Consider the following 15644-nt stretch of genomic DNA (forward strand, 5'->3'; position numbering starts at 1 on the left):
TGGAATGAAGAAATGAAGACAATTTGAGGACTTAAAAAAAGACGATATTGGGTGCATCTCTCGGTTGTCTGAAGAGCATCCGAGACCAGGCAAAGCTCAATTGACAGATTAAGGACATCATTGATGAAGGAACAAGTTACTTACCTGTAACTGTTGTTCTCCAGCATGGCTTTGGCATGGATTCACATGCTCATGAATATTCCCCGTTGTCAGGCTGGGAATCCTCTGTAAAAGAAAAAACTGTTTCAGGTTGGTTTATAGGAGAAAGACAGTTTAGAAACAAATCACTGAGCTCTGGGTCATACTGCCCCAGCCAATGACTGCCCTCTACCTAAGCCCCTCCTCTGGCAGCCATCTTCAGATTTGTAGCACATAAAGTGGCAGTAGGACCAAGAGAAGAATTGCAGAGGGGCAGACAGGAGGGTTTGCATATGAATCCATGCCAGGCCCATGCTGGAGAACAACAGTTACAGGTAAGAAACTTGTTCCTTCTCCAGCATGGGGTCTGGCATGTATTCACATGCCCATGAATAAAGAATACATCGCAGTACATACATGCACAACCATGGGAGGTGGCAAGGCTCAACAGAAGCAATCTCTTACCTCCTCACCAGGCTCACCTTTAAGCAAACAGGTTGCGCAACACTGCTTGGCCGACTCTGGACTCCTCCCTGGAATCCCTGTCGACGCAGTAGAATTATGTGAAGGTGTGCGTCGACCTCCACGTAGCAGCCCTGCAAATGTCAAGCAGGGGCACACCAGACAGGAAAGCTGTTGTAGCAGCGATCACTCTAGTAGAAGGGGCTCTCGGACGGCCAGGCAGCGGTCGGTTTGCCAACCGGTGACAGTGATACAGCCGGAGAGACACCTGAAAATGGAAGCCTTGGGCAGGGCCTTCCCATGGTTCACAGGACCAAAGTTCATAAAAAGCTGAGATGTTTTCCAGAAAATCTTTGTGTGGGCCACATAAAACTTCAGCGCTCTAGCCACATCCAGCGAGTGCAAAGTCCTTTCAGCCAGTGAAGGTGTCGGAAAAAAACACAGGTAACACCAAGGGCTCGTTGAGATTAAATTCCGACAGAACCTTGGACATGAAGGAGGGGTACGTCCGCAGCACCACAATCATCTCGTGAAAAGTCAAGTAAGGCCGTTTGATGGACATGGCCTGGATCTCACCTATACGTCTTGCAGAGGTGATGGCCACAAGGAACGCTGTCTTCCACAACAGAAACTTGAGCGGGGCTGAATGCATAGGTTCGAATGGAGCCCCCATGAGCCTAGTCAGCACCACATTGAGTTCCCACGACGGGCCGGAGCCTTCACTGGCAGGAATAAGCAGAACAGTCCCTTGATGAACTCCTTAACTAGACTGTGCGACCACAGTGAAGACCGTCGCAGAGATCTGGTGTAGCAGGAGATAGCCGCCAGATGTACCTTGATGAAGGCGTGAGCCAGTCCCGATTTAGCCAATGACAGTTAATACCGAAGTACTTGAGTGGCCGTGATCCTCTGGGGGTTGATCTTCTGCGAACGGCACCAAGTCGCACAGCGCTTCCATTTGTGTCCATGGCACTTCAAAGTAGACAACAGCCTGGCCTTGGCGAGTACCTCCTTGCAGTCTGCCGGACGATTTTAGCCACCAAACTCCAACGCTGCAGGAGCCAGGCCTTCAGGTTCAGAGACCCTGGGTCGTGGTGCAGAATTGCCCCTCCTTCCCTGGAGAGAAGATCCGTCACGACTGCCAGCTTGACTGGAGGGGACATTGTCATGCAGAGAAGGTTCTGGTACCAGATCTGTCTCGGCCATGCTGGTGCGACAAAGGTAATCCTACACCGGTACCATCTGAGTTGATTGATGACTCGCTGAAGTAACGGCAATTGAGGGAACGCACAAAGAAACAGGGATTCCCAAGGGAAGGAGAATGCGTTCCCCATGCTCCCCGGCTGGGGGAATATATTGGTGAACCCCCAGCACTTGGTGTCTGTCGCTGTCACAAACAGATCGATCTGGGGACTGCCCGATTGGAGGAAAAGGTTGTCCACTTGATCCTGCCGAAGCTCCTACTCGTGGCAAGAGCGCAGCTCCCTGCTGAGAGAATCGGCAACAGTGTCGTTTACTCCTGCCAAGTGAAACAGAATGAGGAACATCCCCTGGGCGACGGCCCAGTGCCTTAAGTCCTGCGCCTCTTTGGAAGGCACTGGGGGTCTAGTGCCCCACTGTATCCGGATGTAAAACATTGTGGTGGTGAAAACATTGTGGTGGTATTGACCATGAAGACCCTCACCACTATGTCCTTGAGGAACGCAGAGATGACTTGAGGGCCCAAAACAACACACGTAGTTCGAGAACGTTGATGTGTAGCATCCTCTCCGGCAGCCAGAGGCCTCTGGAGTGAAGACGTCTGGTGTGGGCTCCCCATCCTTACAGGGAGGCGTCAGTCATGACTGTCTCCTGGTATGGGGGGCTCTGGAAATCCATGCCTCTGGTGAAATTGGAGCGCACGCCACAACACCTTATCGCCCGAACTTGAGTGTGATCCTGTCGTGGAAGCCTCCGGACACCTGGACCCAACAGGTGTCGAGGAACTCCTGTAGAGGGCTCATCCACAACCTGCAGAGCCGAATCAGGTATATGCACGACGACATCATGCCAAGTAGAGACTTGATGGGCCTCAACGTGGCGACCCTCAGTACAAACAGCCACTGCATTTTGCCTAAGATGGCCGATTATCCTCTCCTCTGATGGTGACACCAGGCAGGACACCGTGTCGAGCCTGGATCCCAGGAACAGCGTGTCATGCAATGGAGTCATGCAGGACTTTGCATAAATCCCAGAGAACCCCAGTTCTGTCAGCAGGCGGAGTGTCTTCGCTGCGGGGTCGACGGCTGTGTCCCTTGATCTGGCCCCGATGAGCCAGTCGTCCAGGTAAGGGTACACATGGATCCCTTCCAGTCATAAATGCACCACTACTGAAGCCAGATACTTGGTCAAGACTCTGGGCGCAGACTTCAGTTTGAAGGGAAGAGCCTTGAACTGGTAATGCTTCCCTTGAACGACGAAGTGTATGGGGATGTGGAAGTACGCTTCCTCTAGATCCAACGATGAAAGTCCCCCTCCTCCAGCTGGCCGAGCATCTGCTGCAGTGTTACCATCCTGAATTTCAGGGACTTTCTGTACTTGTTGAGCCGTCGTAGGTCAAGGATGGGCTTCCAGCCCCCGGTCCTCTTTCTTACGACAAAGTATCTAGAGTAAACTTTGGAGCCCAAGAGTCACTTTGGGACCAGCTCTTTCGCCGCTTTCCTCAACATGGACCGAACCTCCAACAGCAGCAGAGGAATGTGTTGTTCCTGTCGGGCCACCAGTGGAATTCGAGGACACTTCTATTGAAACTCTAAAGTGCGTCCGTGGACGAAAGCATTCAGCACCCATCGGTTGGTGGAGATGGTCTACCACACGCTGACGAAGTTCTACAGCCGGCCTCCCCCCATGATGCAGCGGTCGGGGTCCGACGCCTTGGCCGGTTCAGTCCTGCTTGGCGGTCGGCGCGCCGCCTGGGAATCTTGACAACAACAGCGGCCACTTCCGAAGGCCTTGGAGCGACCCCCGTTGGCTTCCTGGGTCGAGGAGCAGGAGGGTTGGCGGTAAGAGGATGAGCGCCTGCCAAAACCCTTTTAAGACCTGCTAGACTTTCCTCCTGAGGAACGGGCGGTGTTGTTGCAGGTTGTCCAAGGCAGGGGCCATCTCCGTGTCGGCCTTGATGGCCTGGAGGGATTCACTGACGGTCTTGTCTAGGACGATCGCCTGGACCTCGTGCCAGAAGATGGTGGCCTTGAGCCAGCCACAAAGGCAAACCTTGTTGCCCATCTGGCGGAAACCCGTGTCCGCAATGTCCAGTGCCATCGTGATGGTGTGGTCGACCCGTTTGTCATCGGGGAGGAATTCCAGGAGCTTAGCCATATTGTAGCAAAGCTCCTGGTCGTATCTGGCCATGATCGCCAAAGCGTTGGCAGCTTTCCCCGTCGTCGCCGCTGAGTAGATTACCTTTCCACCCATGGAATCCAATTATTTCCCCTAGTTGTCCGGGGGTACAGATGAAGAGGACGATTAACTCAACGACTACTTGGTGGGTGCAGAGGCCACAGATTCTGGTGTCGGTTGAGACCGAAGACACTTGGGCGCAAACTCCGGCACCCGATACTTTTTCTCAAGCCGGTCTCTCTTCACTGGAGCTGAAGTAGGATTCTTTAGCAATGCCAGCCTCTTATCCCAGACGTTGTCCAGGAGCGGTACCGACAGGTTAGCCTTCTTCTTCGCCTCCCGGCTTCTGTACAGGAAGCCCTCCTTCTCCTCAGGGGGGAGCTGGAAAAGCTCCGACGCCTGTGCAATCATGAAATAAAAAGATCCCACCTCTTCCAGTGGAGAGGCTCTCGGCACCGGTGATACAGGATCTCCTAGTCCTGCGTCATCATCCGTATCCATCGCCGCTGTGCCCGCCCCCCTAGGGGGAGGCGCGGTTGGAATGGAGGTGTAGGGTGTCTCCTCCTCCTCCACCTCCTCCTCCTCCTCCTCCTCCTCCTCCTCTTTGCCGGTGGCTGCCCCGGTGTCTATGGGGTCACCAGCAGTGCTGCTGGTGCTGGCGGGGTTGTCAGCAACCTCCTCTGAATCTCTGACACCAGCGTGTGGAGTGTCGAGAGGATATCCTGCAATAAGTCTCTTGGGGGACAGCGTCACTGGGCCCAGCGCTCATGTAGTCGTCCCCATCGACGGTATCAACGTTGTTGCCGCCGCCTCCAGCGGGCATCCCCTCAACATTCCCATTGCCATTGCCGTCGTTGTCACCACCATTTCCTCCTCGTCGGACGAAGAAATGTCCGTTCCCTGGAGTTCTTCACCGACCCCCTGCACCCCTTCACTCGGGTCCTGAGGGGTTGGGTTGGTCCCAGGCTAAGCTCCGGCATCCTCTTCTCCGGAGTCTTTTCTGTAGGCTTGAACGAAGACTCTCGTCTGGCAGGGAGAGACACTCAGGCTGCCGCCGGGTCACCCTGGACGGGGTTCTCCCCTTTTTTCTTTGAAAGGGAAGCCACCACCATCTCGATCGAGGAGGATGACTTGGCCTGGATCACCTGGGCTTTCACAGGCAGGTCGGCTATCTTGGCCTTCTCATTCAAGGGCAGCTCGGACACCTTGTCCTGCTTGGCCTTCTCCTTCACGGGCGGTTCAGACACCTTGCCCTGTTTGGCCTTCTCCGGTGTCTACCGCAGCTTCCCCAGGGTAGCCGACTTCCTCTTGGATGAAGAGCTGGAGGGATGGCTGAAGACCAAGGCCGACGGAGACGATGAACACGCCCTGACCGTCGCTTGCACGGCGACCCCGACGGAAGCAGACTCGCCAAGCTTGGCCTTGTGTGTTGGGCCCCCACAGATGGAGCACCTTCAAAGGACTTAGAAGCCTGCTCAGGTTGGCTGTATCCAGAAGAGGCATGCCCCTGTGAATCCTCAAAGGTAGAGGCGATGGTCTTGATTAACGCCGCCAAACGGGCGTGTCGATCCTTCATCGTGCACTTGGTGAAGCCACGGCAGATCTCAAAATTTCAAGCCGGTCAAGTGGCACAGCGAGTAGAGCGCTCGCTTTGACATCCGTGCAGAGCTTGCTAACGCAGGTCCGAATCCCGGCGGGGCCAAACTCAGCCTTTCATCCTTCCGAGGTCGATAAATGAGCACCACACACCGTGGGTAATAATAAGCAGCGCTCAGATACCTGAGGGTTCGTAGCGCTATATAAGTGCCAAATTATTATTATTATTATTATAATTTATCTTTATGCGCCGGGTGGAGACAATACAGGCACTGGGAATGCTTGTCACCCGAAAAAACATTCTGCAAACCGCAGCTGATGCACAGCTTGAAGAGGGACTGCTCGTCCGACATGGTCAGGCGCGGTGTGGGCCTGAAGACTTCTGGATTTCTGAAAAACGGGTCTCCATTAATCGGAAGGGTAAACCATGGAACACAGAGGCTCAATTGAACCGAAAACAGAGTTTTCCTAGCAAAAAACGCAGAAAGGTTGAAGAGGGCAACATGAGGACTCCCAACACTTGAACATGCAGTAAAAATCTGAGGATGGCTGCCAGAGGAGGGGCTTAGGTAGTGGGCAGTCATTGGCTGGGGGCATTGTGACCCAGAGCTCAGTGAATGGTTTATAGAGAAAGACACTTTAGAAACGAAACTGATACAGTTTGTTCTTTTACCGAGGATTCCCAGCCTGATGACGGGGAATATTCATGAGCATGTGAATCCATGCCAGACCCCATGCTGGAGAAGGAGTAGTTTAGTAAAGGATTCATGCCAGGGTGGTGTGCAAAGGCATATCCCTGATACTTGTTTTTTTCTTCCTTCTTCTCTTCCGCCCCCTTTCACCCCCCCCTCTCCTTCCCTCTCTAACTCCCTCCCTCCCTCCTTCCTTCCTTACTTCCTCCAGGAATAAGCAACGATGCCTGAACTACATGCTCAAACCTCTCTGTTATGCAGGGATAAGGTTAAAATGGATGTCATTTGTTCTAGGAATTATGCATTATATCTTTTTTGTATTCTTTTTTTTGTGTCACACTGGTTGTGGTTGTTGTAGTGTATGAAGGTGTGTCTGTTATATGGGGTGGCCATATAAAAGGGGGAGTGGACAGTTGGAAAATATTACTAATACAACTATGTCTATGATGGAAAATGACCCTGCGCTATGCAATGGCAATAAGAAATACCACAAGTGCCTACAATTTTTCCTTGGGATATCACTCACATGTCAACGACAAATGGCAGATGGACTGATCGAGAACAACAAAGACACCATAGCCCAAGTAGAGACTATGGGCCTGATTCATGTAACTGTTTTTCAATGGCGCAATCCCATAGGAAAACGTTCTGTGAATCTGGGCCTATGTGTGAGCAAATATGGTACCAATACATCACAAGGCTGACATGGATTGCAATAATGGAAAAGCCAGTGCGAATACATAGAGACATGGACTATGAACTTTGTTTTAGCAATGAAGGAACAGTTCCTGTTGGCGCAAACGCCCAGTTCAACCACACTCTTGTGATCCCTGATATGACGAAAGGTACGGCAGCGGTGATGGATTACTACTGGGTTTGTAGCCGACGAGCCTACTTGCACCAACCATCATCCTGGAGGGGCAAATGTTCACTGGTCACCGTGCACTCAATACTGCTAGTAATCCCGGAAGAACACCTGAAGGTAAAAAAGAAATGCCTGTCAAGGTGCCAACAGCCACTACAGCACCTAAAGAAACAGAAAGACTTGCAGATCATACAGGAATTCCGTATGCTGCCAGAAAAAGAATGATTTCAACAGCTGAGAAGAAAAAAAGGAGATCAAACTATATATCAAAAGACTCTTCTTCACTGCTCAGGGAATACCTGACTAGTATTGACTTTTCAACTCAGCAGAGACTTTCTTTTCATCTTTTTTGACTCCTAGGGTACAAGCAGCTACTAAGGCCAAGTGGGTTCAGATCATCTGATGGGAGCTAGTCCAGCTGGCCAATGAAAAGAGAATGGGTTCAATTCACTCAAAGTAGTGCTCCATGCATTGAGACTCATGATGATGTAAAACCGTTATATGCTTGATCTATTAACAGCCATAGAAGGAGGATTGTGTAAAAAGTAGGGAAGCAGCTGTTGAAATTTTTGTACGGCTGGAGGATGCCGAGAATGGGTCACTATCCCAGATCATCGAGGCGGTGCACAGTCTAGGTGTTCAAATGAAGAAAGAAGGTGGAGTTTAGAACACGGATTGGCCATCGCTTGCCTTTGATTGGGTCCCATCTTGGCTGTGGGCAGCAGTAAAAATACTGGTGCTCGTTGTCGTATTATTCTTGGTCCTCTTCTGCACGTGCCAATTGGGTCTCTGATGTTGTGTCAATATAGTACCTAGTAGTGCAAAGATAATTGTATCAACTGGGGGATCGAAACACCTTGCCATACAATAGACCGAGAAACTCAAACATGTATTTAGGGGTTGTAGATATGTCGGGCGGGGATGAGTTCATTACTGTAGAAGTAACGAAAGGGGGGAATGTTGGGAAGGATCCAGGGTCCTCCCGGACCCCCAAGCGCTTTGGAGTTAGTCAAGACCTCTTTTAGGCGCTATATTGGATTATGGGGGAAAATGGGCACTGGGAAGGCTCTCTCATGCAAATATAATCACAAACACAGACCTCAAGGTTTGTAAAAGTCTGCAGAGCTGAATGAGCTAGCAACATGTAGAATAGCATGTACTGACAAAAAAGAAAAGAAGGCTTTGGAGCATCTCTAGTATGGAAGGACGGCGGATTGGGATGAAGACATGGTCCATATCCAGTGACGCCACTACATCAAGCCAGGCCTATATAAACTCCTGCCTGGCACCACTTTGGGAGGAAGGAATGGAAGAGGGACAGGAGAAAACCATTCAGGCAGCAGAGTCCTTTGCTACCATTCTCATTTTGTAAGATTAAACTTGTTATCCTTACAAGATCAGCTGTTTGCCTTATTTCCCTATCGGGGTGTATTTATTCTGGTGTGAACGTAATTAGGGACACCCTTACAATCTTCTCTGTGGACGTCATGTATTGTTCTGGACAACTGGGCATTAATACTGCTATAAGGCCCAACAAGGTTTAAACTAATCAAGAATTGTGGTTAAGGCCTTATTTTTGTAAATCTATCTTTCCTCAAGATAAAGATCCATTTCCCTTTTCAATCATACACTCTGCCAAATATGTTAGGTTGTATGGTATTCTGGTTCCCCCCCTCCCTGTTATTTTATGTTAGGTTCCTGCCTGTGGCAAAGGACCCACATATAGACATCAGCGTTAGAAGAGTCCTTGTATAGGCATTACGGGTTTTAAATATACTTGGTACCTATTTACCTTTCTGTACTGTGAGTAAAGTACATATCTGACTCAAAATGTGTGACTTTATCAAAGTATATATTTTTCAGTACACCAGTATGGTGTATTTTCTAGATTTATTTGTGTCGGCTAATTGTACCTCTGTACCATGCTACCCACGTTAAAGATGGGTTTGGATTCTCTTTTTTCTGTTCTGGCCTTTTCCGTAGGGGTTAGTTGTTGTAGAATTGTAGCACAGTAGTACACAAAAACTGCCTTAACAGTGCCAGCGCCAGCAGTCCACAGGTGGGCAACCAAATAGTGCTTGAATGTTGCAGGTCCACGGATAAGTGGGCTTGGGTCCCAAGTCCAGGTTTGTTTATTACAAAGTGATCTGTGATCCTTCTGCTAGTCAACTAGTAGTGCTAAGATTCCAAAGCACAAGAAGTCACAAAGAAACGCTGGAAGCTGCTTGACGACCCTCTAATCTTTCAATGGAGGAGAATTTCCCTGGTGCTTCCCCCTCTCGAACTGGTGGGCCTAACCAGATCACAGTCTTGCACTGTCGCAATTGTCTTCCTAGAAATCAGAAGAGACATGAGCCTGTAGCCTGCCCCCATCATCCAGAGCAGGGAACTTCCTGTTGCCTGAATCTTTCACAGCCTTTGTCTAGGGCCCTGGACCTGGTCGCTCTGCTGCTCACTGCCAAGAAGAGAAGCTCTGCTGGAGCTTTAGTCTTTTGTTCTTTATCCACATGCCTATAGACCCTTTGCTGGGTCATGACGGCTCACCACAACTGTAACATCCTATGGGTCAACCATTGACATGGAATTGGAAGCAAAGTTCCTTCTTCATCTCCAACTCAAGTTCAGCCAGGTTGCCTGCCGTACTGTTAGGTCATTGACTGACACCAGAACTGCTGAGATGTTGGAACTAGATGAAGTTGTCAAAAGAAGATATCTCTACAACCACAACCCCTGGACACTACCCTGCTCCCAACATCACAATTAAGTTGTCCCCAGCAGCGTAGACTTACCTAGGGCAATTGTCAGTGCTGATCGTGCCAGCCCCTTGGTTCACTGAACACCTTCATTCTCTGAAACTTTCAAATAAAGGTGACAAGCGCAAGTGGCGCATTGGTTATTCTGAAGCTTGTATATCGTTTCTAAATCTCAACGGCTTGTGTATCATCAGAATTTTAAAGAAGCTAAAGTTGCTTTTTTCTCATATCGTATTCGTGAAGCACAAAATCATTCGAAATAACTTTTTTGCTGTAGTGCGGGAGCCGTCTCAGCCTACCATGAGTACACCTAAAGGTGTTGGGGTCACATGCTCTTTCTGATATGCTTTCTCATTTTTTTGTCCAGAAGATTGTGAGAATCTCCAGGGATAGTCTTGCTTCCACTGAGGCAGAAATACTCCCTCTTCCTGTGCTGCCGTCTCTCTCTTTTGCTTCCTTCCATCTGATTGAGGCGGCTCAAGTTCTTCAGGCTACCAGCCTCTATGAATCTGTGTCCGCATTTGAGCCAGGTCCCTTTTGTGTCCAGAAATCCTTCAATCCAGAGCTTGCAGAACTGCTCACTGGTCTGGTTAATCGTAGCCTGCAAACTGGCACCATTCCGGGATTCCTGAAGCATGCATTGGTCACTCCTCTGCTCAAAAAGCCTTCTCTGGACCCTGCAGAATCCGCAAAGGTTTGCCCTATTTCACTACTGAAAACCTTGATGAAGGTTTTAAAGTTTATCGTGGTGCGTCAACTGAGGGACTACTTGGAATCCCAGTTCATCCTGGACCCTTTTCAATCTGGGTTTTGTCCCCCTTATTGGGCCTGAGGCTGTTCTGGTGACCGTCATTGATGATCTTTCTTTAATTCCTGACGAGGGTGGTACTGATGTCCTTATACTACTAGAACTGTCTGCAGCGTTTGACACCATTGATCATGCCATCCTTTGTCAATGCTGCAAGGAGAACGGAATTTGTGGCTGTGTCTTAGAATGTGAAATGGTTTCAACCTTTTTTTTTCTTTGCCCCGGTTCCCCTTACATGTGGCGTCCCCTAGGGCTTGACTATTTCTCCACTTCTATTCAACACGTATATGCTCCCGTTGGCAAAACTCATTCATGCCCACGGCTGCAGGTTTTTTCCCCAATGCTGATGACATTCAAATTATTTTGCGTGTTGATCATGATCAGACAGCTGCGGCAGCTTGATTAAAAAACTGATCGTCTGACGTTGCAATTTGGATGCGCACAAACTGGCTTAGCTCAATACAGACAAGACAGAAGTGATGGTACTGGGAGCTGAATCCCTGGAGGGTTCTGCCTGGTCCATTGCTTTCCTGCTGTCAGCCTTGGGCCCACTTCCTAGCCCTGTGGCGAGGGTAAAGAACCTGGACATTACTAGATCAGCGTCCCTCTTTGCAGCCCCTTCGGTCAAGGCGAGATGCAGTGCAGCTCATTTCAAGCTTAAACATCTGAAGAAAGTCATCCTGCTCATGCCCGTGGACCTTCCTGGTCTGGGGGTTCAACTTTTGTCATGGGGAATCTGGATTATTGAAACACAACCCTTTTTCCCCAGCCTAAAACCCTTCTCCATCATTTACAGGTTGTGCAGAATGCAGTCTCCTTTGCTAGAACCTCAAAAGTGCTCCAAAAACTGCATTAGCTCCTGATTGCCAGCAGGATTCAATTTAAAATCCTCTGTCTGGTGCATCGAGCGATGCACGGGCTGGGAGCCGGCTTATTATGCCAGAAAATCAACCTCTATTCCCCCTCCCAGAATCTTCGCTCTACTCCAGGTCCCGCATTTTCGCAAATCTACAGTGGGGGGGGGGGGGGGGGGGGGGTTGGGGGAGGTGGAGCCTTTTCAGTAGCGGCTCCTTTGTTATGGAATTAACTTCCCATGTCCCTACAGAAGACCGAGGACAATCTTCACTTCCGTAAGGCTTTAAAACATTTCTGCTCAATCAGAGACCTGTGGGGACCCTCTCGTTAACACTCTGCCTTTCTGCTGTCTCCCCCCTCGGCCCCCCCGCCCGGGTGAGGAGAGCTCTGCTTAGCGCCAGGATGCTTCCGACCAGAGTGGCGCTTTATAAAGCGATATAATATAACATTGCGGTTTGTAGGCTAATATCTGTTTTTGTGTCTCCTTGGGCCGCATTCAGTTCTATAAGGCATCAAGTTCTCAGCAGCAACCTTTGCCATTAAGTTGGTAGGGGAATCCAAGTAACAGATTCCTTTCTGGGGTAACACTAGATGACCAGGAGCAGTAGCTGCCCCTTCACTGTACCTCTAGCTAATAACAATGTCACAATTTAAAGCAATAGGCTACTGCACTGACACCATTACTTCATGTGGGAGAACTTTGGGGGAGTTATATAAATGATTCAAAGTACCCTGGTTTTTGATTCAATAACACTGGTTTCTAGATTAGGATGAGACTATTTAAATTTAGATTTAGTGCATGGGTGTAATCTTCTAATTTTATATTTCTTTTGATAACTAACCTAAAAACAAAATGTCCCCCACTTTAGCTCTTGTAACAGCATTGACTGTAACTTTATTCATTTTTAAACATCGAAGGTGCCCCAATTGGCCACAAACTGTGACTGCAAACATGCATATATGTTTCTACTTACTGCTAGCATTCTATCTTAATGCGCCTGAGTTGTTAAAAATATATTTGGTGCATACCTATGTGGGCAACGTATTACTTGACAAACTATTGTGCATGTTAACGGTACATTACACCAAGCTCCTGATCACCTTACTCAAAGTCTTACTACGCAGTCATTTCAAGTGAGAGTTTGGTTAGATTCTTGGGTTAAATCTTGCAGGACCACTAAGGTTGGCTTACAGGAATCCTACACCAGTGGTGTTGATGAAAACCCTCCCAATGCTGGCAATACATGGCTGTAAATGTAAATCAAAATAGGTTGATGGTCAAGGAAAACTGACTAGTCAAACTCTCTTCTGTACCTTAGGACTTGCATCTCATTCTTGAAGGCCTGGATCTGCTCAGCTGTAGGGTTGGTAACTTTCAGGATCTTTACAGCCACGTCCCCATGCCACTTGCCCTTAAAGACTGTGCCAAATGAGCCAGTGCCAATCCTCTTTTTAACATCCACTTCATTGCTGTTCACTTCCCAGTAGTATCCTGAATCCCGATATCCAAGTGGCTTCTGTATTTAACAAAAAAGAACACCTAAGGTGGTGACCTGAGAACTGCCGAAATGGCGTGGGAAGAAAAGTATACATTCAACAGTGACTACAATATTCCTAGAACATAATCTCCTTTCTGACCACACATTTGGGATGCCATCGCAGAAGGGGCACCAGAGCACTCTCTGGGCAGTATGAATTTAAAGTTATGCTAGGTTGCATGCCCAGATATGTTCACGTAAGTACTGCCCTTCCTCGAACACCATCCTCAAACTCCTGTCCTTTGCAACAGAATGAATTGGCCATATGGACTTTTATTAGTGAGGGATGGAGGATGTGATGTACTGTATAGAGGAAAGGGAAATCTGGGCAAGCAGTACAGTCGTTATTACAGTCAGCGAAATAAAGTTGGTTAACTAGAAAATTCTCCAGCATGGGTATCTTTAATAGATTTGCAGCCTTATTTGAAAATTCCCCAATTCCCCTGGGACTCCCCAGTAAAATAGTAACCCTTTCACTGCATCCTACGTACATCCTACGTTCCATGACACGCACACAACATATTTATACAGAAGACATTACTTACCACTCAGAGTACTTATGAAGACTGATCTGTTTTAATGTCTCATGCTGCATATAGGGTGCCATCTAGTTGTTGCACCAAAGTGCTGTACCTTGTTTTTGAGTTTTTACTTGGGTATCAACAGAGGGATGGGGGTGGGAGTGGGGGGATTCCTGAAAGAATATTTGTGTATGAAAAGCTACTGCTAACCACAAAGTTCCTGCCATCGATGACTATTTGTATTGATTTTTATCTTGCCTAAGTGTCTTTGGGCTTATATAAAGTAACAAAAAGCATAACGTAGCAGCCATTACATCATTTAAACCCATAAAAAGTAAGGCACTACCATCCTACCAATACCCCAAATTCTAGGCACCTTGCACTCTGCCTTTTGTAAGAATAGTGTCTCCACTTCCTCCTATTCCCTCAAGCGAACTTATAATTTTCTATTGTTGTGTCTTTTTTCCCCTTCCCTACTATCTGCAGGCTGTGGTATGTGCATTCCGTAAAACTGCCTATCCCTCTTGAGAATCTTTTCTTGTGCATGTATTGATGTAACAATGGTTGGTGAATGCATGCAGAGAACACCATGTAGCTGCCTTCCATATACAGACTAGTGCTACGTTGGTTAGGAACGCCAAAAGGGCCCCGAAGATTGCCCTTCTCGAGTGTGCTTTGGGCATACATTGTGGCTGTTTGACCAATACATGATTGGGCTTGCCGAAAATTTAAAAGAATAGACTTGCCTTTTGGCTCTCCATTGTTATGTGTATGTAAAGTATCACTGCCATCCTTAAATCTGCTGTGTGTAGGGGCCTTTCAGCATTTGCTGTGGTTACTCAAAGACAACTCGTAGCTCGATTGTCTGGTTGACATGAAATTGTAATACGAGCCCTGGATGTGTCCTGAAAAAGAGTTAATCTTTGTGTATTCTAAGTGAAAGTGTAACCATAAATAAAGATTGCTCTTCGTTCCCTCTCCGAATTGAAGTGATTGTGACTAACAAAGCCACCTAGTGAGTTCAATGCTTCCCAGAGGATTTATGTAGTGGTGCTACAGGTGGTAATATGAGCCTACGCAGAGCTATATTTAGTTCCTATGTTGTTGCTGGTCTAAAAATGAGTGCATATGAGAGTTTTACCTCTTCCATTAATACATTTACGCCTAGTACCTTTCACTGTGTGATCTTGTGCTGAAATGTGGCTAAGCACCTAAAGCTGAAAGATGTGCCTTCAAGGAGTTATAATCAATGCGGATTCTAGTAGTGTAAAATATGTTTACATCCATGGGTTGCTGTACTATTTAATTGAATTGACATACTGAAGAAGCACAATCTTGTATTTTGCTTTTGTACCTCCTGCAATATGTCCATCCAATTTGTTGGCAAAACTAAAAGGCCAAATTCCAAATGTATTTACTGTTAAAAAGCTCGATTTAAAAGTCTCAGAATTTAAATAAAAAAACAAAGTGGATAAGCATCTTCTGTATCGAATGGGGCACAATGGCACCACAAAGCCCAAAAGAGGCTTGGGTTTGCCCCCTCTTAAAGAAGCCGTCCCTAGACACTGTCTGCCCCAACAACTACAGTCCAATCAACACAGTTCCCTTCCTCCTTATAATTCTGGATAAAGCCGACCACTACCAAATCCAACTCTACCTCGAAACGAACGCCATATTAGGCAAAAGGCAATCAGGCTTACGCAAAGGCCATGGCACAGAAATTGCCCTGCTTGATTTAAAAAACCAAATCACTAAAATAATGGACAAAGGCAAACCTGCATTACTGTTACTCCTAGATCTCTCTGCCGCATTTGATGTGGTTGACCACAACATCCTGACTTCCCATTTCTCAAACGCAGCCCAATTCTCCAATACAGCCACCTCATGGATAACCTAATTTCTAGAAGGCAGAGCCATGAAAGTGTACTCCGATCAGGCAAATGCTCCCCCCACCACCATCCATTGCAGAGTGCCACAGGGTTCATGCACCGCACCTATCCATTACAATCTTTTTACGAAACATCTTGTTTCGACAAAC

The 15644-nt window shown here is 47.9% G+C and overlaps 1 protein-coding gene across 3 annotated transcripts in view; it reads right to left on the reverse strand.

Moving 5' to 3' along the window:
- ARAF (A-Raf proto-oncogene, serine/threonine kinase) overlaps window positions 1-15644 on the reverse strand; it is a 1000066-nt gene that overhangs the window by 405022 nt on the left and 579400 nt on the right. For all 3 annotated transcript variants that reach the window (XM_069647431.1, XM_069647429.1, XM_069647432.1), the window contains exon 10: window positions 12862-13064. In XM_069647431.1, coding sequence (XP_069503532.1) covers window positions 12862-13064 — 203 coding nt within the window. The remainder of the gene's footprint in view (window positions 1-12861; window positions 13065-15644) is intronic.

Source organism: Ambystoma mexicanum, chromosome 2q (assembly GCF_040938575.1).
Source record: "Ambystoma mexicanum isolate Mex_15411 chromosome 2q, UKY_AmexF1_1, whole genome shotgun sequence".
Classification (NCBI taxonomy): Eukaryota; Metazoa; Chordata; class Amphibia; order Caudata; family Ambystomatidae; genus Ambystoma; species Ambystoma mexicanum.